Here is a 25154-nt window from a genome sequence, read left to right on the forward strand (position 1 = left end):
AAGTAAGATTTTTTTTTTTAATGAGGTTGAAAAATAGACAAATAGCAATGATTATGAAAAGGAGTTGTGTGAGACCTAGAGTCCAGTGGAACGTAAATGGCGTGAGTTCCTCCAAACCAGTAATTCTCTATAGCCAAGAAAAAGAGAAATAGGTTTAATCAAAAGTTAGGAATTAGTGGAAGACTGCAGTTGTAAGGTGTTCAACATGTAAATAAATGTGTTCAACATGTAATGTGTTCAACATGTAAATAAAAAACAAAGTTAGAAAAAAGAGATTGTCATATAAAATTCCGAATAACTTAAAGTCAGTTTACAAGAGGTTGATTTCCAAAGTTAATAAAACACGTTAGACTTCACAGTTTCTTGGAAATGTGCATAAACTAAGATCTCTGAGCTATGGTAGACACTAAACCAGCACTAGGTGAGACCTGTTAGCCTGGGCACTTAAAGGATAATACAGTTTTCTTTATTGTTACAATATAAGTATCTTTTTGGTATTCTAAAAAAGATAATCTTCCTTCATCCCAATTTATTCTCTATACTATAGATCAGGTAATTAAATGAAAACATTGCAGTCATTTATGGTCATAGAATTTTAGAACGACACAACCCTTGCTACACAAACATTCTTAAAATAATTTCCAAAACCATTTTTCTTTAACAGGCAATAAAAATATGTACATGTACATAGAGCCTAGGAATATGTAACTGTCCCTAAAGTGGGCAACTTCTTACCATGGTTTTATTGCATCTCCATATTTTCTTTTGCTTGTACTCCAAAGACAACCTCCCATCTAAGAGAAGAGAGCAACAAGCCTCTTTTAAAGGGCATCTTTAAGATATATATGAATTTGACTCCTCAGGAGTTTACATTCTAAGAGATACTAAAGCAGAGCTCAGGAGTTAAACATGTCTGCTGTATACATCAGATACATACTGATTTACCTGAAATATACTTTCCTCATAGCTTCAGTGACTTGGATTTTATCTGAAAACAACCAGCCTGCACAGAGACAAATTGTCTTCCCCAAAGTGTGTTAGAATACACTTGTGAGCATTGCAAATTTCAACTCCATTTTTTTTGTTTGTGCAGTGTGGCTTTCTATATACCAGTGGTTTTCATTCTTCCTGAGAATAGGACCTTCTTTTGTAGATTTTTGTAGATATGCTAGACTCCTCCCCTCACCTTCTCCCCACTTGAGGGAAGTGTAAGAAGTGCAGATGTTTTCTTGAGAAATTCTAAAATGTGGAATTTATCTCACTAAATATAATTTGAAAACTTTCTATCTAAAATTATAATTGTATCGTCAGCTAGATAGCCTTAAGACAGTAAGCAGAAATTAGGTTTTGGTAGACTTTAATCTTCTCTCTTTGTTATTTTATTGATCATTTCAGAAAACAGAAGAGCTTAATTACAGTATAACCCTGGTTTTTGCAGAATATCCTACATCAAACTTTCTAAATTTAATATACACTTCAGTTTTAAGAATGGTATGTTGTTTTTATGATATAAAATGGCAGAATCCAATTGAGAAATCTTATCACTTTGAAAACCTCACACATTTGTGCATCTGTGTTAATTGTTAGATTTAAAGAGTGTTAATTCTGTGTTTTAAGGGTGAAGTTTTAATAATTTATCAGCTATGAGTAACTTGGACTTTTGTAAACTTCACCAGCTCTACCATGTACATAAAAGAACAGTTCCATAAACCTCTTCCCAGTTGTTGACAGGTAGTATACTATGGTAGACCTTTTCAAAGAAATTATTTAAGACTATCTTTGAATTTCCTATCACTTATTTCTTTAGGAAGCTTTAAAATAACATATATTGCACTGAAGCTTTTTTGTTTTACTTTTGTACTTTGTCTTTATATATCCTAGGGTCAGCGATGAAAAGGATGCACGAGGGTATCTTCAGGCCTTAGCTTCTAAAATGACTGAAGAATTGGAGGCATTAAGAAATTCCAGCTTGGGTACACGAGCAACAGTAAGCTTCTGTGATTTTGCATGGAGGCTTATCATACTAGAAAAAAGAGATTTAAAAAACACTATAATAAATCCAATTACTTGTATCAGTTTGTTTAGACTTTGAGCCTACTAAAGAGTTTTTTTATGAGAAAACTATTAGTTTGGGTCTTTTCCAGTTTAGAAAAACATAACACACAGCTGGTTAACTGTAATAATTTAAATGTTAAAAATAGGATGGAACTAAAAACACAGTCATTATTTCATAGGATATGCCCTGGAAAATGCGTCGTTTTGCGAAACTGGATATGTCAGCTAGACTGGAGTTGCAGTCGGCTCTGGATGCAGAAATAAGAGCCAAACAGGCCATCCAAGAAGAGTTGAATAAAGTTAAAGCGTCTAATATCATAACAGAATGGTAAGATTGAATAATATAGTCCCACTAGAATAATTTCTAAGTTTGTCAGAATTATTTGGAGAGAAGTTACATGTTTAGTTTCCATTGCTTTCTTTTAGAAAAATGATGGCCAAATATGTTACGAAGATTTGAAAATAACTAGATGCTTTTAAGCCTTGTAGATAGTGATGAGGTTTTAATATAGCCTTGTTTTCCTCTGGCTTGTTCATAAAGTGGAAGTAATAGTATTAAATAATAGTCCATTATTTAATTTTCCTCTTATAAAATTTAGTTGACTCTCAAATTTTATTAAACCTAAAATTCTCTCATGTTTAGAAATATTATATTTGTATAAAAATACAACATATGGTGAGAACAAAATATAATCATTTGAAAATCGTGGCCTCTACCATAGGTCTTTTATAAATGAAAATTCTATTGATGGCACATTTCATAATGGTATAATATCTTTTAAGTCTAATTATTGTTTTTCATGTTTCTTTATGTATTTAGAAAAAGTATATCCCACAGTCTCTGAAGCAGTTAGCTAATGAACACATTTCCTCAATTCTTGTCACAACACTGGAGTGAATCATACTCTGAATACATAAATGATTCACAATTAGATTGATTATAAACCTGGTTCAAACTAAGCCAGTTTAAGTGACATAGAGGAACAATAGAAACTTCACATCACAAGTGAAACTACAAATATGAAAATCCATTGACTGCTGAGAATACCAAAAGTTCCAAAAGCCTGAAAAGAAATGCAGGCCCATGAATTCAGTTTTTAATGGTGTGTAGTCATAGTCCTTAAACTACAATTGTTAATCTTTTTAATCAAATCAAAGGCCAGATACATGATACCTCTGTTGGATTATAAACTTTTGGCTTATAAGCTTTTTGCTATAAATAATGCAGACATTGTATGTTTTACTTAAATGTGCTTATGTGGCATTGAGGAAGGGAAAACTTTTTCTGGAGAAAGTGAATTGATCCCAGCGTAAAGAGCTAATGAATGTCCTTCTCTGTGTTGTAATTTGAAATAAGTAAGATCTTTTCTCCTTACGCCTAGGACATACGAGTTTACATATTGTTCATATGTCAGGAAGATGAGCCAGTTTGAAAAATTATAAACTTAGTCCTGAATATGCTCTACTTTCATGGTTGCCTGTAATGGTATAATATCTAACAAAGTCTAACAGAATTCTAAAATTAACCTTTGATTTTGTAACATTTTTAAATTTAGTAATTTAGTTCAGGGTCCGCAAATGTTTTCTGTAAAGGTTCACTTAGTAAATATTTTAGGCTTTGATTAGCCTCCATCACAGCTTCTCATCTCTACTATTGTAGTGTAAAAGCAGCCGTAGTCAATACTTAAATGAATGAGATTGGCTGTATTCTAGTAAAACTGTTAATCTACATGAAAGTAGGTAGCAGGCTGTATTTGTTCTTCTGCAGTAATTTATAGTCCCCTAATTTACCATGCCTGACATTTAAACCAAATTAAGTTTGGCTACATCCAAGATGGCTCACTAACCAGCAATAAAAATTAATGACATTTTTCCTTTTTTCTCCTTATTTAAGTAAACTAAAAGATTCAGAGAAGAAGAACTTGGAACTACTCTCAGAAATCGAACAGCTGATAAAGGACACTGAAGAGCTTAGATCTGAAAAGGGTATGGGAGTGTGTGTTTGCCTCACTCAGGACTTACTGTTATGTTATAAATATATTTTATTACAGAAGAATCAGTTCATTGCATAGGTGGGAGAATTGTTGACATAAGCAATTCTGGCACTCATTTATGAATATATGTGTGTATATATGATGCATGTGCATACACACACATTTGGAAGACTGGCCTCTGAGTCATTTTGTTTTACTTAATATACATTGTTTAAAGATTTCATAGTAACAGAAAAAGACACTTTGCCATAAATTTGACGTTTTTTTCAGTGCCGTGAACTACTTCATGAATAACATTTTTGCGATTGGAAAAAAAATTATTTTATAATGTACTTTTAATATTCTCAAACGCTATAATATAAGGTTATCACTCTGACAATGGCAGTGTGTGTTAACATTCAGAACTTGGTAAGGGTACTTGAACAAGTATTTCTTAGCACTTTTTATGTGCCTAGAATGTATAAAAATTGGGGGGCGGGGATTCACTTTCAGGGTAGTTGATGAAACAATGTATGAAATAGCTGAAGATTAATTTAATATTAATGGAGCAATTCAGTAAGGAAAATTTTGGGGGGCATTTTAATGTCTTCTTCCAGTTTGACACTTAAATTGCTTGTCCTGTGGGATATCCCAGATTTATTACCATTTTCTTGAAAACTTTACTTAAACATTTTTCCATTCATGTTAAAGCTTAGTCAGGGTGCTTGATAGCTGTATTACATGAACTTCTTAAACTTTCCTTAATGTGGATGTTAAGAATGTGAAGATTTAATAAAAAGAAATTCAGATATTTTTAAAATAAAGGGATATCTTATATGCATTTATTTGAAATTGATTTTCCTGACAAAGGCCATCACTGAATACTGAACTGGTTAATGGGCTTTTTATTAGGTCTAAGTGCTTCCCTATCATTTCTCAGCCATGCAACACAGTGAGATAAAACTGGTGAAGTCTCTGCATCTGCATGTAAAATGATGGAGAACAGAGAGTAATCACATAAGGAAGCTAACATGAAAAAGCCTTTACAAATAGTTGATGCTCAATAAATTCTTTTTGATTGAATTTCTTAATTAACAAGAAAAGGAAGGAGCCCAGACAAAGTGAATAGTAATTCAGATTAGGAGCACAAGCCATCATGCCAAAATGAAAATCAAGCTAGGTTTTAATTAATGAAAATTGGAAAGGAGATACATTATTTAGTGAGGAAAAGAATACATAAGACATGGACAACTTGTGGCCCTAATGGCAAATAGAGACTAGTGCAGAATATGACTTGCACACCAGATGACATTGATTGCATCATTTTTAGAATAGACCTAAACTTGAAAGAGACTTAAGTTTATCACATTGCTTTGTGAAGGCATGTTTACCACAGCTTTTTAATTTGGATTTTGAATATTGCAGAACAAAATTTTATTGTATAATATAATGTATATTACTACTTCAGTAATATGATGTGATATTTACATTATGAGGGCAAGGATGCTTTTAATGCTTCATTTACTATTATGTCCCCAAGTGTCTAGAACAGTGTCTGGCACACTCTCAATATTTGAATGAATTTCTAAACATATTGCCTTACCTGATAACTGTGTTATATTATTAGATAGTAATATGAAAAACACAAATCAGCTGATGTCAATTCCTAAGGATATGGAAGTAAAAAATGTGGGATTGGCTGTTTTCTGTTTTTTTTCTACCTAGTATTTTTATTTGTATGTTTTAAGAATTACTTGGGAAATTGTGCATTTAAAGTTAATGCCATAGTCAAGAGATATGTATGAATTTTAAAAAGTTCATCTGAGAAAAACTGGGGTTTGGAATCTTCATCCTGTCAATAAAAAAATACCTGAAATTAGATTGACAGTTTTTTTGTAATTAAGTGTATTTGTTTTATCACTGCATTAATTTCTTATAAAGGATTATTCTTATTAGTGCGTACTCTGTGCTTTGAAAAGAGTATTTCAAAACAGAAGCCTATTTGGTGTTGAATTAGCTTAGAAAAATCAGACATAAACAGACTACTATTTTTAAATTCTCTCAAGCCTACCAAAAGGTTTAATGTGGTTTTTTATTATTTACTATACACAAAAAGAAAGAAACTTAGTAACTTAAATAAGCATTTCATGGAAACTGATATAAATGAACTATTAAGTGATATTCTAGGAAACACTAGTGTATTTTAGTTTTGTTTAAATGTAGAGTTAATAATAGTGATCAACTTTGAAATACAGTAGTTTGTGAACTGCTCTTAATAGATTCAGACAGGGAAGGTTATCCATTAAAATCAGTTTTAATTGTTGTAGCCTTAAAAAAAGTTGCTGCTGTCTTCTAGGTATAGAGCACCAAGACTCACAGCATTCTTTCTTGGCATTTTTGAATACGCCTACCGATGCTCTGGATCAATTTGAAGTAAGTATTAAACATGTCAGATATCCTCTGGGGTCAATTTAAAATTCACTTATAATAAAACCATTTTATTGCTTCCCACATCAGAGGACCTAGAATCTTAAATAAAAACATATTAGCAGAGGAATATGTTCTGCATTCTTATGGACTATAATCCCACCTCTGTTTAACAAAACATCTAAGATTTAATCATGAGAGTCATTTTAAGATTTAAAAGCAATTTCATCTCCCTTAAGAAACATTAAGAGCAGAACAAATCCCAACTTTTGAAATAATTTGACAATTTTTTTATTCTCCAAAGCATAGTGCCACAATAAAAAGTGAAAAAATGTCAAAGCTGACGATAAGGTATTGCTGGTTCTTATTTCAAATCAATTCATCTTTTAAAAACTATACAGTAAGAAATGCTTTTTGTTAAAAGGTATTACATAGACTCTGTTAGGCATATCACACAGTAATGAAATTGTGATTATGTAGCTCTTGATCATTCCTTGGTATTTAAATTCTTTGCTTTAAAAAAATCAGCTTACTATTATCAAGTATATTTTTGTCTCAGTAAATTTAAGTGTGATTATATCTTTATTCAACAAATAATAATCATGTAGCTTTGTGCAAGGTGCTGTTGTAAATGCTGGAGATACAGTAGTGACCAAAATAGACAAAGTCCTTCCCACTAGAACTTACATTCCAGTGGAAAGAATTAGAAGCCTCAGGAATTCCATTGCTTACTTCTAGTTGTTACTTCAAAAGTACTTACATTTAATTTGATTATTAATTATTTGTCATGAGCTTCATTTTATTACATTTTGGGCACAGTATGTGAATTGTGTTTCATTCCTTCAGGAAAAGGAAAAATAATTACTCTTTAAAAGTAATTAATGAATCTCTTAAGTTTCCCAAGAACAATGATAGTGACTGCTTTTCTCATTTATTTATTTGAATTAATGTCATTTGCCTTTCAATTGTTTTACAAAATTTTTGATTTATTATTAAATTGCTTCATCCATATTTTCTATTTTTTTATTGCTGTATTCGTTAAATAGGATTCCTTTTCTTCTTCCTCATCTTCACTGATTGATTTTTTGGATGACGTAAGTCTTTGATTTTCAAACCAATGCATCCTTCAGTAAAAAAGATCAATGAATTGATCTGAAGAATTTGCCTAGTAATGCAGTCAGTTTTAGAAATACCGCAGTTGAAAATTTATGTGAGCCAAAATATGCTTCTTTCTTATCTTAAATATAATGAAGGATTTATCAGTATTAAACATAATGAAGTAAAAATTTACTTTGAAAAATGCTTTGACTGTTGTAGAATCCCAGTATTTTCAATCTTTGTAAGAATTCTAAAACTAGAATGCTTATTTAATTATTGTTTTTTATATATATGTAAATAATTGCTTATTTTTATTTTTCCTGGTGATTTCTATTTTACTTTTCCCTTTTCTTTTCAGCACTTTACTGTTTAATTTCTATGTTGGTTAAAAATAAACCTCTGGTGGTATAATCAAAAAAAAGTTACTTTTAATTAATTTCTCCAATAGGTTTTATTGTATGACAATAATAGAGTACTGATTTTAAAATAAATCAATTTTTAATTGATTTATTTCTAATGCTGACAGAATTTCTCTTCTAATGTGCAAAGTGATTTTAGTTAACATATGCACTATATGCACTATAAATTGACAGCATTATCACTTTCTCTCCTGAATTCTATCAATTTAATAATTTAGAAGTTCCTGTTAAATGTGTATCATTCATTCTCTTTACTACCTGGCATAACATTCTCTCTATTCCACATCAAATGGCACAGTAATTCTTGTCCTAAAGCATTTATTATCCTGTTGAATATTTAGTCTTTACAGAAATGGGGAAATAAAATGGATTCAAATGCAAATATTGTGCATAGAACTGTTTTTAAAATCGGGAGATTTTTAAATGTTTTATTCTTTCTGTTAGGATACTTATAGTCAGAAGAATAGTTAGCATAATGTTCTGCTAAAGGAACTTCTTGATCTAGATGTTTAAAAATTATTGAACAAAAAAGTGATTTTGAATATGCTTGGAATATTTATACTGAAGTTTGCACATCTTCATTCTAAATGAAATTCTAAGTGTTTTGCTATTCTCGAAACAAATAATTACTCTGGTTAACTCTATAGTGTGATAAAAAGAGAACTCTCCTCGTCTACAATGGTATTGCATGTTATAATCTGCTGCTCAGGATATTAAAATACTCAATATGGTATTTCCATACAGATATTATTCACCTTAAAAAGAAAGGGAAGGAAGTTTGAGTAAATTATTTTAGTTGTTCTTTGCACAAGAAAACCTTTTTATTTCTAACAAACTTCTCTCCATCCCTTTTCTTGTCACAAAAAAAATATATACATATATTTGATTGTAAAACCTAGGAGCAGTATGTATTTTGGCAAATACATGAGGTCTTCTCAGCAGATCTTTCAGGAATGCACACCCCAGCCAGGTCCTCAGCTTGTTTCTGCTCTCACAGGCACTCTGCCACTGCTGCCACCCATCTGTAATACCTGAGCACTCCACAGCCATTTCCCAGTGTTAGTTTTCCTCCAGGAATATCCTTTGTTATCTTCTACCCTCTATTAATGCAACATTGAGCTCAGTACAAACATAAAAGTAAATTTTATTGCACTGCAAGGGAACTCCTAGTATGAAGTAAAAAGGAGCTGAGTTCACAAGAGCTGCCAAATCTTTTATTTATATTCCAGCTCCTAAAAGGCATGATTTCCCACTCATGTGCTTTCTAAGCTGCATTCTCCCAATTTATTGGTTAGGTGCATAAGCAGACACAAATCCTGCCTGTATAACTTTCTAGGTGTATGGTTTGGAAGAAATTAACCTTTCTACACCCTAAGTTTGCTCATCAGACAAATAGTAGTAATAATATAACTAATCTCATAGTGTTGTTTGAAGATTTAAGGAAACGGTATATGTAATACCATCAGTAATAATGCCCTTATTACTTTTAATAAGCTGGTTCCCTCCCTTTCTGTATTCTCTTTAGCTTCTTTTCCCGTCCATCAGTTCAGTTTCACTTAAATACTTTCTTAGCTCTTCATCACTCAGTCATCTACCCACCACCAATATTTTATGGCACAAACTTCGTGTTTCTCTTTAGAGTTTGTACCTACGATCTCCCTTTCCAGGGTTATCATTCATTCATTTGATCCTCAAAGTCATAGCAGAATGATGTTTTGAACAGCAGTATTCAATCTTTGATATACTTGAGTTCAGCATCCAAGATATTTTGTATAAAGCTCAAGTTCTTCTGTAGCTCTTTTTCTGCTAGGAACTTGGATTCTTTTTTTTTTTTTTGAGACAGAGTTTCACTCTGTCGCCAGGCTGGAGTGCAGTGACACGATCTCAGCTCACTGCAACCTCCGCGTCCCAGGTTCAAGCGATTCTCCTGCCTCAGCCTCCCAAGTAGCTGGGACTACAGGTGCATGCGCCCCGTGTCTAGCTAGTTTTTGTATTTTTAGTAGAGACGGGCTTTCACCATGTTGGCCGGGCTGCTCTTGAACTCCTGACCTCATGATCCACCCGCCTCAACCTCTCAAAGTGCTGGGATTACAGGCATGAGCCACCACGCCCAGCTGCACTTGGATTCTTAAGAAGCAAATCAAGACTCTGTTGTTCTCCGTGCCAAATCTAGTTATATTGTGCTTGATGCTTATATGCCTGCCCTTTGCAGTAAGTAAGGCTCTAATGAGTAGTACACATCCTTCTGGACATTCTTTTTTGTTTTCTGTCTCGTTGCTATAGAGGAGATTATGTTGAAGACCTAAAGTTTGAATTGCAGCTGGAACTCGTACGTATAGAAGGGAATAAGGCTAGTATTGACCAGAATTGCAGGAATCAAGTCCTTTGGTATCAACATGTTCTCATTCTTCTCCCTCTGTCTCTGTGAACCCAATGTTCTCATGCTGCCCTCTGATTTGTCGGAGCTTTACCACCAGTGCCTCTCCTCCTCCAAAGTTACCTTCTTTACTCCTACTTTTACCCTTCCACACAGGCCTCTAAGTGTAGTTACTTTATTTAAAACAGTACGGTTTTAAATTAAAATGTTCCCACCCCTATTTTTTCCTCCCCATGTTTTGCCTGTTAACTCAAAATTCAAATGAATGCTGGAATTTTTGGCACAATGGGAAGATGTTCGGAGCAAGATGCTTTCCTTTTTAAGTCACATTGTTTGGCCAGTCTTTGTATGTTTAAGAGTAGCTTTGAAGAGAAGGAAGATATGTAATACCAGTCATTCCCTTCCCTCTGGGAAAATGAAAGGAAGCAACCAGGCAGAGCAGAGTGTATTCTCAACACTCTCTGCTTCTCTAACTTGGGGGAATGTAGGCATTTGGGCTTTTCTACATGTAGAATCATAGAGTTTTAAAGGAGAAAACCTTAGAAAATATTTAATCCAGTTGTTTTAACCATTACAGCACTCTTCTGTTATTAGGAGTGGATAGGTTACCCTCCCATTTTTAAGAGTGACTTTTTTGAAGTTCTCTATCTTTGGGGATTAGGACAGTGTGGTGATACATTGTTATGTAAAATATTCTTTAGGACAGATAAAGAAGGGTTTGAGTTAATTAATTTATTTATTTTGAGATAGAGTCTCGCTCTCTCACCCAGGCTGGAGTGCAGTGGCGCGATGTCAGCTCACTGCAAGTTCCACCTCCCAGGTTCACGCCATTCTCCTGCCTCAGCCTCCCGAGTAGCTGGGACCACAGGCGCCAACCACCACACCTGGCTAATTTTTTGTATTTTTAGTAGAGACGGGGTTTCACCGTGTTAGCCAGGATGGTCTCAATCTCCTGACCTCGTGATCTGCCCACCTCAGCCTCCCAAAGTGCTGGGATTACAGGCGTGAGCCACGGTGCCCGGCCGGGTTTGAGTTAATTTTAAAAGAAATCGAAACTACTTTGATAAGTGGTCTCTTGAGAAAGGCATTTCCATTCAACCTATTAAGGAAGCAGTAGAATAGAGATACCAAGATCCCTTCTGCTGTAGAAATCATTCCCACTTCTACCCTCATCTTTTCCTTCAACTGTACATGCCCAGTCCTGGACTGTCTAGTCCATATTAGCCCCAGCCTCTTTCTCTAGGTAATAAACAGGGTGAGGAGCAAATGGAGCTCAGCTGCTTAGATTTTCCCATTTCCCTCCCCCATCTGTTCCCTTCATCCCAATAGTAACAGATTCAGGGATCATCACACCAAGTTTGTAGCAACTTCCTATACTCTCTTCAGTTCGTTTTCTTTTCAGCCAAACCTGAAAAAGCTTGGCTTGAGAATATTATAGATAATACTAATTACAATCATATAAGTTAACTGCTTGCTGTTTATATTTGAGAAACATATAGTCATATATTAAATATGTGCTAAGTTAAGTTTTGAATTTGATTAAATTGCAATTCTACACTTTGTTCATTTAGTCCCAGTTCACAAAAATAGAAATTGCCCATTTGCCTGGAAAATGAGAATGTACTCAACTTGCTTTTTCAGAGTTTTCTTACTCTGATATACTGATGAAAGAGTAAATCAAGGATTAAGCTCTGGAATAGAAAGGTCAGACACAGAGAAACAGAGATAGTATCTATAGCCCAACTGTCTGATCCCCCTAATATTGTTTTCCATTCTTATATTCTGGCATATAAGAAAAGCAAGCAGTCTGACAATATTGGCAGGCTGAGTTCTGGACTTGGTTTTAACCTTGTATAACATCTTGCTAAGATGCTTCAAAATACTTAATTTCAGTCATGGCTTCTAACTTCTTTATCTCTTGATTTAACATGGTTTTATCTCCCAGCTTCTTTTACATTCTGTTACAATCAGTTACAGAAATCTGAGGCTTGGCAGCATAGTTTCAGCGATACTTGGGGGGATGGTCAATTGTATGTGAGAACTGGTAGGAAATAGAATTTTAAAACATACGTTTTAAAGATTTTTAGTCCATGACCAAAATCAGACCTAGCTTCTTTGGCATTCCTGAAATTTGCTCATTCAATTCTTATTTTTACAAGTTCTATCCACATATTCACCACAACGCTACCTGAAGATTGCATATTTCAGAAAGTTACATGCATTTTTTCCTCAACTTAGGCAATATATTATGTTGAACATAATTGTATATATTACATATTTTATTGCATATATAATATAATAATATATTTAGACAATCTAAAGGGAAAGAACCATGATTACATAGTCCATTTCTTTGGTATTTTATTAAATAAGACCTCTAGGATTAATTAAACCTTAAAAACTGTTAGCAAAATTATGTACTCCTGAGATTATTTCTTTTGGTTTCTGCTTGTGTGCATACCTTCATATTCAGTCTTAAAGTTTTGGTGGCAAGTCATGGACCTATATATGAAATACATGTTTTAAAGTGGTATTTGGTTGCACATTAAGACAAGGTGCTGGTTTATAGTGTTTGCCATGAATTCAATTTCAGTGTTTATAAAAAACCAGTGTGTGTAGGTATATATGAGAGAGAAAGTATGTGGGTGTGTTTTCCTCTAACTCACCTTTTCTGTTGAAAACATAAAAATTAGACAATTTCTAGGTAAACACTTTGGTAAGAAATCATTGCTATGGTGATAGTATCATTATTAGCTTTAAATGGTATTAGCTTAGAAAATGTATTGTCCTTCATTTTCAAAGATAGTTTCGGGAGACATTTTAACTTGTTTTTAGTATAGTAATAATAAATTTATTTTTTTTTAGATATTCATGCTCTTTTTCGTGGTTTTAGCACACTCCAGACTCTAGTCTAGAAGTAGAGATAGCCAAAAAAGTTTTTTTTTTTTTTAATGTTAAACATTTTAGCACTTTTTACATGGGTAGTAATATACTGGGCATAATGGCTACAAAGACAAAGCAGATGTGGAAATAGACCTCAAAATGCTTATTTTATAATTAGAAAAATAATTATATAGTTACGCACTATGCAATGTGGAAAGCAATAAATGCCATGAGAAATACCTAGGCTAAGTACTATGGACATTGAGAAGGATTCATTCAATATTTATTGAGAATTTTTAATTTAATTTAAAGGCTTATGCTAAGCATAATACAATATTTCCTGCCCATAATCATAATACAATATTTCCTGCCCTGACAGTCTAATGGGAAAGACAAATATATAACCAGATAACTATAACACCATGTGGGAAATATAGTAATAAAAGATAAAGATCGTATATCATGGGAATGCAAAGAAGAGAGATTTCTGATTGAACCAGGAGGATCCAGAAAAGCCTACTAAAGGAAATAATGCCTGAGCTGGGTCTTCACAGATGAGTATGTTCAGCAAAATCATAAAACAACTACATAAGAGGAATATATTCTAGACAGGCAGAGCGAACCTGTGGGGGGAGGGAGCAGGGAGTTATGGAGTTGTGGACAGAGGGAGATTTCAATTTGGTTTGAATTGTCCCTTGCTTGGCAAACAAAAAGGGTGAGGAAGGGATTGAGAAATGAGTATGAAGACATTGGCAAAGGCCAGAATAAGGGTCTGTGTTTCTCAACTTTATACTTCATATTATGGAGCTTAGGTTTCATCAGTCCCATATGTAATAATTATTAAAAGATTTAACAGAAGAGAAAGGTGACAGCTTCATTTTGGACAAGTTAAGTTTGAGATTCCTAAGGGACATCCAGTTGGAGATGTCCAGCAGACAGTCAGATATTTAATATATGCGTCAGGAGTTTAAGGAAGAGGAGTGAACTGGCAACAGAGATTTGGAAATAATCAGAGTTGAAAGTGGATGAGATTCCCCAAGGGGCAGATTGTAGCAGTGAGCCAAGGACAGAAACCTGGAATCTCCATTGAAGAAAGGGTGAAGGAATAGGACTCCTATGTGGTTACTCAGGAAAGTACCTGTCAGAAAAACTAGAGGAGCGGAGAATTTTAAGGAGGGGAATGGTCAGTGTGATGGTATGGCAGAGGTGGCTGGTCAGATAGGACAAACCGGAAGTACTGACCTGCTGAGTATCAGATCAAAGCAGAATCTGAATTGCACTGTATTAGAAGTTAATTGGGAGTTTAGAAAGTACAGACAGCGATTGTATACCATTTTTCAGAAGTCTGGCTGAGGAACTTTGAATCCTGGCCCTACCACTTAATAGTTTTATGACCTTAGGCAAGTTGATCCGTCTTCTACATCTTTAAAATGAGGATCATAATTCCTACCTTATAGGGTTTCTGTGAGAATTAAAGTAATTCATATATGTAAAGCACTTTGAAAAGGATCTGCATATACTCTTCACATAATAAATGTTATTATGATTATTAAGGAAGAAGGGAGATAGATTAATTGATAGCTAGAGGAAGAGTTGGAGTTGATTTATTGTTTGGTTGGTTGGTTCTGGGGACAAGAAGGAATGAGATTCTTCCCATTAATAACTGAGGAAAAGTAACTAGGTTTGAACTGGAGACTTTAGCCTCCATAATGGAAAAACTTCTTTAGAACTCTCCAGGCCTTCTAATCCTGGTTTACTATTAACTCTGTAGGACACGGTGTTCAAATTATCTCCCATTCCAGTTTCCTATGGAAAGAAAGAATAGTTCTGGCCAGGCACGGTGGTTTACACCTGTAATCCCAGCACTTTGGGAGGCCGAGGCAGACGGATCACTTAGGAGTTCCAGACCAGCCTGGCCAACATGGTGAAACCCCATCTCTACTAAAAATACAAAAATTAGCTGGGCATGGTGGCGCATACTTGTAGTCACAGCTACTCGGGAGGCTGAGGGAGGAGAAATACTTGAACCTGGGAGGTAGAGGTTGCAGTGAGCCGAGATCATGCCACTGCATCCACCTGGGTGACAGAGCAAGACTCTGTCTCAAAAAAAAAAAAAAAAAGTTGTTCCTATTTACTTACCTGCCAGAGTTATTGTAACACTAATACTGAATTTTTGGTAGTGTTTCTCATTCTTTAACTTTTCACTTTTGTCTTAAATCTTCTATAACTCCTGTAGACCTAGTCTATAAGTTCCCTCCTCTAGGTCCCCAAGAAAATCTTGTGTATCCCTCCTGTAGGTTCCCATACAAACCATGTATGTATCTCAATGATAGCATTTGTCACATTGTCGCTGGCATGATGTCTTCTCTACCAGTCTGTGAACTTCCATGTCTTGTTTATCTTTCAGTCCCTTGCAAAGTCAGCTTAGTATCCAACATATTATAAGCTCACAACAAACATTAGGTTGGATTGAATGTTAGAAATTGCCGAAGTAGATATGGTTCATATTAGTGAAGCTCTACTGCTGGAGCATCACAAAAATATTTTGATTGGGAGGCCAAGGCGGGCGGATCACGAGGTCAGGAGATCGAGACCATCCTGGCTAACATGGTGAAACCCCGTCTCTATTAAAAATACAAAAAATCAGCCAGGCGTGGTGGCGGGCACCTGTAATCCCAGCTACTCAGGAGGCTGAGGCAGGAGAATGGCATGAACCCAGGAGACGGAGCTTGCAGTGAGCCAAGATTGTGCCACTGCACTCCAGCCTGGGTGAGAGAGCGTGACTCCCATCTCAAAAAAAAAAAAAAAAAAAAAAAGTTTTTGAGATAATTGTTACTTTTTTCCTAATTACTTAATTCTTTAATGTTAGAAAGGTGAAAGTCCCTCTTTTGACTCCAGCTGAAGTTGAGTTAGGATGGAGTATTGTTCAAATAACTTTTTATTTTAATTTATTGTCATTAATTCTGAAATCCTGACTTAGCCCTTGCCATTTAAAAGAATCATTTTTGAAAAGAGTAAAAATTTAGTAGGTAAATGTCTAAAGCCAGGCTAATTCGTTATTTTATTGAATGTTTGCCAGCACTAAATCAGAAATATCTAGATCCTTTTTGTTTTCATTTGTTCCAGTCTGCTACTGCCAACCTTTCCAGAAAAGAAATTGTCTGTCACTTGATGAAGCCTTATTTTGTGGGTCACTGTACATGGGCCAGTGAAAAGTTTGTCAACCTTAGACGTAGTCCAAACAACTGTTTCTTTACCATCCTATCCTCCAGTTTTTCCTAAAAATACGTATACATTCAACCTATCCAAAACTCTGGCTTTATATGTATGTTTATATACTTTGTCTGTTAATACAGTAGTAGTCCTTGAGAGTCTTAACGTGTGTAATATTTGTAACATGTCCTATTCTCCTTTCTCTGTTGAAGCGCTCTCCATCCTGTACTCCAGCTAGCAAAGGCAGACGTGTAAGAGACTTTTGCACTTTATGTACCCATCCTGAGGCCTTTTACCCCTCTCTCATCCTTTTGCCTGTGATTGCGGAACCTGTTAATGTTTTTGTGGTATATTACTACATTTATTGCATGCTTTGTGCTGCTGCTCCTGCTGTTGCTGTGCTGCTTTTATGTATTTTTTTTTTGGCTTTGGCCGCAAAGCTTTAGGAATGTTCATATAAATTACTATAACCAAACTACTAAAATGATATCTTTTTTTATTTTGATCAAGGGGAAAAGTGATCCTAAAGTATGCCTTCCAAGTAGTCAGAGATAAAGTACATGAGCTCCTAATAATCTGTTTTAAGCAAATATGTAGATTGTTTCTTAGAGATTTTAATTATGTAGAAAGAAAACTTGATCATTCATGTTGTACAAAATTCAAAAATGATTTGGAACAAATTATACACCTTATTGACTACAATTTATGTAAATCAGTTCTGGAGAAATCTTGGTTTTTTTTTTTTAATGTATTTCAGAGGAATCTCCCAAACTATAGATCTGAGGAAATAATGTTAATAATAAATCCTTTCTATTCTAAGATAATTCCAAGATTTAAAAAATATCAGTAACATTATTTATATATGTATTATTAACAAACTGTAAATATCTTCCTGTACTAATCCTAGCTCCGTGTTTCTTAACTTGAAATGAGTCACTACCGCTGTGCTACAAGATTCTGAGGTAGTCAGCCACTACCTCTGTGCTGCAAGATTCTGACATGCCCAGAGATGGAACTTTTCTAAACCAGCCACATTCCAACACTAGTCATAAACACGCATACATACTCCCTATTTGAAAAGTGACAGGGTAGCTGACGGTGTTGGGATTTTCATATACTATGTAAAATAGTAACATTCAAAAGGAAAGTCAGTGATGGATACAAGTTCGTAATGTTCACCAGTCATCTCCATGGAGACTGATCAACACTTTACATTCAGAATTCTTGGACTCGGAAAGTTCTAGATGAGGGAATTCTGTGGTTTGTGGTAGGCATGGGAAGCAGTAGGGGTGGCCTGCTGCTTCCTGTGGTCCTGTCTTTCTGGTATGTTGGAGGGTTGGTTGTAAAATAAACATGAATAACTCTATTATAGCATATCTAATGTTTTCGGATTGTGGCTTAATAATGAATAAGCATTTTGGATACCTGTACTATGGCCAGTAGAACTGCATTCAAGTGATATCTCATTAATTATTGTGTTTATGAAAGATTACTAGTTCAACTGATTGCTTGATTATTTTGAAACTTGTAGAGACTTAAAACCATTAGATATTTGGATTTATCAAATGAATCTGAATATATGTTGATTACATTACATAACCTCTAGAAGGGAAAACCAGTATGTTGTGTGCCCATAATTATATTAGGGTCAAATCATCAGCCCATGAATTGACTAAATTTTTAACTACTTGTTTTTTTTTTTTAATAAGGTTATAATTTAGGATTTGTTTCTCTAATTTTATTATGGATTAATTATGTCTCACTTGCCTTGCAGACTTTCTGGGGCCTTGGCCACTTAGAACATTTTTTGTGAATCTTGAAATAAGAAAAAAATTTTGGAGGGAAATAGCTGTTATAAGGTCTCTCCTTAATTCTATGTCTTTATGAGATATGAATAAACTATAATTAACCATAATCTATTGACTTATAATTACATATGATTATTTTAAACGTAGATATAATAGGCTTGGTTATCTGCTTTCTTGGCCTCCTTCAATTTTTCTTTGGTTAAGTATCTGACAAAAAAAGTCAGCCACTGAAAAGTAATAGTGCCTGTGAAGATGCTTGAAGAATTACAAATTACTCAGCTGTTAAATAGAAGCATCTCAGTGGTATAGTGTAGAACCTCAGTGTTCCCTGGGACATCAGTGTATTTCAGTAGGACACATACAGTTACCATTCTTAACAATGGCCTCTGTTGTAACAGTAGCATAAGATTTTATGTTATATACCATGTTTTTAGACAAGAAAATATGCAGTATTTTAATAAATTTAAAATTAAATAACTATGAAATGTCATATGAATGAGGTAGTATTACAAAATAATGTTTCTTGCATTCTTTTTTCTAGTATGCCATTAAACCTCATTTACAGTTTGAATGCTTTTCTTTATAAGTAGTATTAAGTATAGTAGAAGAAAAAGTTTTTATTGATGGTATTGTTAATGTCCAAATACAAATGATGAGGGAGATTTCCACAGTGCTTTCATTAATAGTGAGAAACACTGAATGTGTTATTTCTGACTGTTCATTTAGAGTTTGGAGCAGAGATTTTATAGCCCACATATGGCTTAACTTTCTCTTATGTTTTCTTGGAATATGTGTAAATTCTCCAGACTAGATATTCAAATCAGTATATTGAAAATAACTTGAGAATAAATTTTCTTAAAGGGAAACAAGGTGCATTATATATAACTAGTAAGCTTACCCTTACTGGTCACAACCTTTAGTCATTTGTTAGGATTTGTTCTAGAGCAATAAAATGTATTTACTATTTTCCAAATGATATAGTACTTCTATAATACTGTTTTTGTATCATAAGTTCAATTAACAGAAATAAATATATCACTAAAGATTTAAGTTTATATGTGTTCTAAATACAAAATATTAAATTACCTTCTACTTTGTTTTCAAAATACTTCTAGCTAAAGGATAAAGAAAATCGATAGAAACTGGATTTTGGCCAGGCATGGTAGCTCACACCTGTAATCCCAGCACTTTGGGAGGCCAGGGCGGGAGAATCGCTTGAGCCCAGGAGTTCGAGACCATCCTGGGCAACATAGGGAGACCCTGCCTCTACAAAAAAAAATTTTTTTAAATTAGCCAGGCATGGTGGCACATGCCTGTGTTCACAGCTACTCTAGAGGCTGAGGTAGGAGGATCAGTTCCGCTCAGGAGTTCAAGGTTGTAGTGACCCGTGATTGTGCCACTGCCCTACATCCGGGGCAACAGAGAAAGATCTTGTCTCAAAAAAAAAAAAAGAGAGAGAAAAGAAACTGGGACTTTTTAACTTACAGTTTTATGTTTACCAATAACAAACAACTTGTTAGATGCAAGCTAGTTTTTAGTAGGTTGACCATATATAATCCATATCACATCTTGGTGTTTTTTACTTCGAAGCAAGGTTTCTTATGAGAGGTTTGTTACTTGTACAAATCTGTAATTATTTAGGCAGTAGAAAAGGCCTGTTGATACATATTCGAGATGAGTGGTTTTAGTTATTTTTATTATTTATAGGAAAACAATACTGTCCATAATTTGAGGAATTCTTGATAAGTGGGTCATCTAAAAACCAGTTCTGTGATCCTGGTGGCGGGGGAACCTTTTAAAATGTGCTACTGTAAAAATACATTTGAGGATCTTTTAGTAGAAAAATCCTAACAGCTTCAGGGACCGTTATGAACATTTTGCATTAAAATGTTTTGCAGTATGGACAGTACCACTAATATTCAGCTTTTCTTCTTTGTTTTTTTTTAACAGAGCATTAAGTAAAATGATACTGAAGTATAGTAGATGTTTCTAATGACTATTTGTCAGAGTAACACCTTAAAGTATGTTTACTTAGGAAATGAAAATTAGCTAACAAAAAAAATTGCATTTACTTAAAGATATTTCTTATATTGAATTTATAATATCTGCTATTTATATATGTTTATTAGCTTTTGCTGCATTATTATACTTAATGCTATAGTATTTTAGCACATAAAAAATGAGAAAAAGAATATTTTAACTTCCATGGCTAAAATATAATATTAATAATGATTACGTTTGTTTTTAAGGTTTTAAAATACTTTGTAATAAAATAACTAATGGTATTAATCAGTTGCTTTGCTGCTATACTATATCAGTCATTGCCAATTCATTATTAAACTGAATCATAGGCTATCTTTAAATGCCAGCATGTATTCATTGAATATTCTGAAAGTTTAATAGAATTAATTGCTTTTTAGTGGATAGAATAAGCCATTAATTATAAATGCATTGGTAGGCATTTAATTGTGGTTAAAATTAGTAACTTCCTGAAAATTCCAGTCTGGTTGGTGATAATTAAAACTTGAATAAAGAAAATAAGTGATTTGTGGTGTAACACTTTTGAGATATTGTTTACACCGGTGGTAACCGAGAAATGAAATGAAATATTTGAATCTATTAATGTTATTAGCATTAGTTTCATTTAAAAGACCTGGACTTTTTTTTAATATTTGAAATGGTTTTTGCCCTGAGTTTATTCACCTTTACCAAGCTTTGTCCTTTATCTTTAAAAGAAACACACTTTGAAAGTAAAGTGGTAATTTTTAAGTTTTTTTTTTTTTTTTTTTTTTTTTTGAGACGGAGTCTCGCTCTGTCTCCCAGGCTGGAGTGCAGTGGCGCAATCTTGGCTCACTGCAAGCTCCGCCTCCCGGGTTCACGCCATTCTCCTGCCTCAGCCTCTCGGACTAGCTGGGACTACAGGCGCCCGCCACCACGCCCGGCCAATTTTTTGTATTTTTAGTAGAGACGGGGTTTCACTGTGGTCTCGATCTCCTGACCTCGTGATCCGCCCGCCTCGGCCTCCCAAAGAGCTGGGATTACAAGCATGAGCCACCACGCCCGGCCCTAAATTTTAATTATTATATTCATAGGTTTTTAAAATGAAAGATATGACTATCACTATAAATGGCATAGTTCAACTTTTTAATATACCTAATACCATCTCAAAATATTTCAGTATTTTCACTTATTTTTAATATTTTTTAAAGGAAAAATTACTTGATTTTTTTTAAACTCTGAAATTGATTTTTATTTAAGAGTATACAGTTCTAAAAAGCTAGTATGGTAAATTTCATTATTCTACTTTATTACAATTAAATATTTTCATTTAAATTAAATATTTTCTATTTCTGAATAACCACCTTTTACCTCATTCAGCAAAGAAAATCACTTTTAAATCTGTCCATATCCATATTCTCTTTCATTTTTATTGATGGAGAAAAACTAGTTAGGAGAATAAGACTTGACAGAGGAGCCAAGAGGTGTGTGTTAAAAGCCTCAAGAAAAGAGTTACTAATTCGTGTAGTCGCAAATTAAATTGATAGTATATTTTTCCTTTCTCCAATATCCCACTGTCATAATACCACATTTTCATAGGATCAACAAACATGCTGGTAAGTGTTTTAACAACCAGCTCTGGGGCTAGAGAAAGCCCTGCTTTTTAGGTTCACTGATTTTATGATATAACCTTCCATTAGTCCATATACTGACAAAATGGCTTAAGGCAGTGTTTTCTGATTTTAATGCGAGAAAGTATAAGACAGTATGCCCAACTTCTGTCAGCATGTGTTTAAACACCTCATAGAGCAGACCTGCTGTAAAATTTCAACCAGTGCTATTGCAAACAGCAAATATTTGGCCTTTCCCATTTTTAAAGAGTTTTTGAAATAATCAAACCCAGATATACAAAGCCGTTATATCAGCTATTCACATATACACAGCATTACCTTTCACACAGGAACTTCTCATGTCTTTCAGTCAAGCTGTAGGGCTAAAGCCTTTTGCAACAGGTCAGAAACTTAAAAATTTTCTTAAGATGGCCAAGTTTTTTACACATAGAAAGTCCCCTACTTAGATACCTTAAAACTTCCTGAGATGATATTTCAGTCAGTTTTAAGTTCTTACTGGTATAAAATGTATCAATTCTGCTTGCTTTTCAGTTCCATTTTAACTAAAGCCCCTCTCCATGGACTCCTAATTCTTGCAATGTATATAATCTTATGAAAACTAGGAGGAGGAGATTTTTAGAAACTAAAAGACATTTCTGCTGTATTCCCAACTTAGAGTCATATTTCATATTTATAATCTAAACTGATTACTTTCTCCATGACTGTCCCTGAATAAAATTGTAAACTGGGCAAAATGTGTCTTGAGTCCCATTTTCTTCTACTTTTTATTTTCCTGGTCAAAATTTACTATCAGGAAAGGAGATAATATAACTTAGCCTCCTTGATTATTAAATTACTTTGAGTAAATTACTCTGCTGTGGAGATGCCTCTGATAGAACAAAAATACTGCTGAATTGGGACTCAAGAGATGGGATACAGGCCTGGCTCTCCAACTTCACAAGGCATACTAGTTTCATGAAATCAGGCACATCACATGTACAGAGCTGATACTCAGCTGGTAAGCTTTAGTTCAGTGGCCCACTTTTTTAAATATTGAGTATCTAGCAGTTCATAAGTGGTTGCTGCTCCAAGACCCCTAATGCCTTCACTGAGACCCTTCTTCTCCCTACTCCTCCCAAATCCAGTAGCTGAAAGTTTATGGCCTGGTGGTGGCTTTGTGGTTACCAGAATACCTTTCCATGCCCACCACCAGGAAGGCTGTAGGTGGGCACCAATGGAGGGCTACGAGTGTTGCCCAGCCTGCTAGCCTGTTCTTCCATACACTTGCCAGATTTTTTAAATTCTCCACATTGAACCGAAGTTGACTGTTTTTAACATATGCAACATATCATACATTGATAATAGTATTCTACATTAATTATCAATAGGAAAATATCCCCAACTTGAGAAAACAATTTGTGCCCTTAGAGATTGAAGCCACATGCCCAGAGTTCTGTTGAGCTAAAAACAAATCTATGAAGTTAATTTCTAGGGGAACCTTCTTTTCCAAGTATTTCTACTCTCAATTATTTATCATTCATTCAAAGTGAAATTTTGCTTTTCACTTAGTTTTGAATACAAGGGCATTGTATTTTAATTCATTGTTTTAATAGTTCTACTTTGCCAGCAGTTTCAACTGCACCTGACTCTTTCAGCAGTGGCATTTCTAAGGGGTACATTATCATCATGTCGTCCCTCTAAAATATAGCCATAGTAACAACAAAGGAAAATAATTATAAGTTCATGTTTAAATTCTTAAATTGATGGTGTTTTTATGATTTGTGACTTCTGATCTAAACATTGTTTTGCTATACAACATATTCAAAATAAGTTCCTGAACCACTTTTCCAAATTACCTTCATTGTCCTTTCATTTTAAAAACTCAATCCTAGTAACTCTGAAACTTGCCAAACTGACTAGTATGCTTCAATCAGTATGGTTCATAAGATCTTTTATGCTAAATTTTAACCCAAAGCATTTTTAATTTTGAAAAATGCTTGGTTTAAAAGGATGCAACTGAATATAAGTGCTGGTTTTTCTACTGGTGCAAAATAAAGGAAAGACTTACTTTAGTGTCCTGCACAAAACTGATAGGTTAGGTTTTCTTTACTTTCAATTAATGAGTAGTAAAAGACCAAACTTCACTCTTATCAAGGACAAAGTTATCTTTAATCTGCAATATGTATCTCTATTAAGTACTCCGCATTTATTTCACATGTATGATTCATTTTGTGAAATAAAAAGTTCCATGTGGAATACCAACATAGAATGTGCAGTAGGACCAGGGCGCAAAGTAAGAGATCAACAGTGAAGATCAGGGAGGAGCCTTTGGTTAACTATTCTGTCAATCCTTGTTTACATTAAAGCTAGTGGTTATGCTTTTGTATAGTGATGTATCCCTAATGTGAATATTCAAACTAAAGTTTGTTATCCTCCTTTCTCAAGAAATGTTGTCGTAATCATGCCTTACAGAAATTTGCTAAGAGCTGCACATTGTTGAAAAGTGATTTTTTGGGTTTTTATTTTTCCTGACTTATTTTCCTAGACTGATCCCGTTGAGAACACATATGTATGGAACCCGAGCGTCAAGTTTCACATCCAGTCACGGTCCACATCTCCTTCCACATCTAGTGAAGCTGAGCCAGTTAAGGTGCCTTATTGGAGCAGCCCTGCTCCCCAACTTTTCACTTGTGTCAGGAAAGAGGGAATTGAGTAAAACAAGTCTGTCTCTCTCCTCTTAACCAAATATGTAATAAGTTACAGTCTATTGCAGATCATTACATTTAACTGATAATGTAGGTAGAAATAAAAAACTAAAGAGCACATTGTCCTCAAATAGTCAACATGAAATAGACAAAACTAACTAGAAAGATAGTCTTTATTTTAATTAGATAACTATGTAGAACAGAAGATTAATTATGTAAATTTTTGAATTATTAGAAACTAGGCAAATGGCAGTGCAGGTGCCATTTTCATATTTTAATTCTTCTAATAAATGTGATAAGTCATGGTGTAACTAACCTGTTACATCATAAATAGAGCTGAAAAATAAAATAGCCACTTCTGGCAACTGAATAGTTCATTCTAACTGCTAAATTGGTAACAGTCAACTAAATCCTGACATTTAATAGTGCAAAAAAAACTGTTGTGTTTACACTTCATGTCAATCAGTGGTTTTAAATAGCCAATAGGCTAATTTTCTTAACAGAGATCATTTCTTCCACAAGTCAAAAGAATGCTGTACCTCAGTCCATGCCATCCTACCTTAAGATTCAGCTCTGGTTCTTCATTCA

The 25154-nt window shown here is 34.2% G+C and overlaps 1 protein-coding gene across 19 annotated transcripts in view; it reads left to right on the forward strand.

Annotated features, from left to right (window-relative positions):
• Positions 1–25154, forward strand: part of CDC42BPA (CDC42 binding protein kinase alpha) — a 314383-nt gene that overhangs the window by 230527 nt on the left and 58702 nt on the right. For 5 of the 19 annotated variants that reach the window (XR_004030077.1, XM_030812764.1, XM_030812771.1 and 2 more), the window contains 7 exons: positions 1882–1987; positions 2235–2383; positions 3950–4041; positions 6385–6461; positions 7502–7549; positions 16658–16696; positions 24407–24511. Coding sequence is in view for 18 of the 19 variants with exons in the window: in XM_030812764.1 (XP_030668624.1) it covers positions 1882–1987; positions 2235–2383; positions 3950–4041; positions 6385–6461; positions 7502–7549; positions 16658–16696; positions 24407–24511 (616 nt within the window). In the remaining variant the exon portion in view is untranslated. The remainder of the gene's footprint in view (positions 1–1881; positions 1988–2234; positions 2384–3949; positions 4042–6384; positions 6462–7501; positions 7550–16657; positions 16697–24406; positions 24512–25154) is intronic. The other 14 variants (XM_030812772.1, XM_003275107.4, XM_003275108.4 and 11 more) reach the window with 9 other exon arrangements.

This window comes from Nomascus leucogenys, chromosome 5 (assembly GCF_006542625.1).
Source record: "Nomascus leucogenys isolate Asia chromosome 5, Asia_NLE_v1, whole genome shotgun sequence".
NCBI classification, from domain to species: Eukaryota; Metazoa; Chordata; class Mammalia; order Primates; family Hylobatidae; genus Nomascus; species Nomascus leucogenys.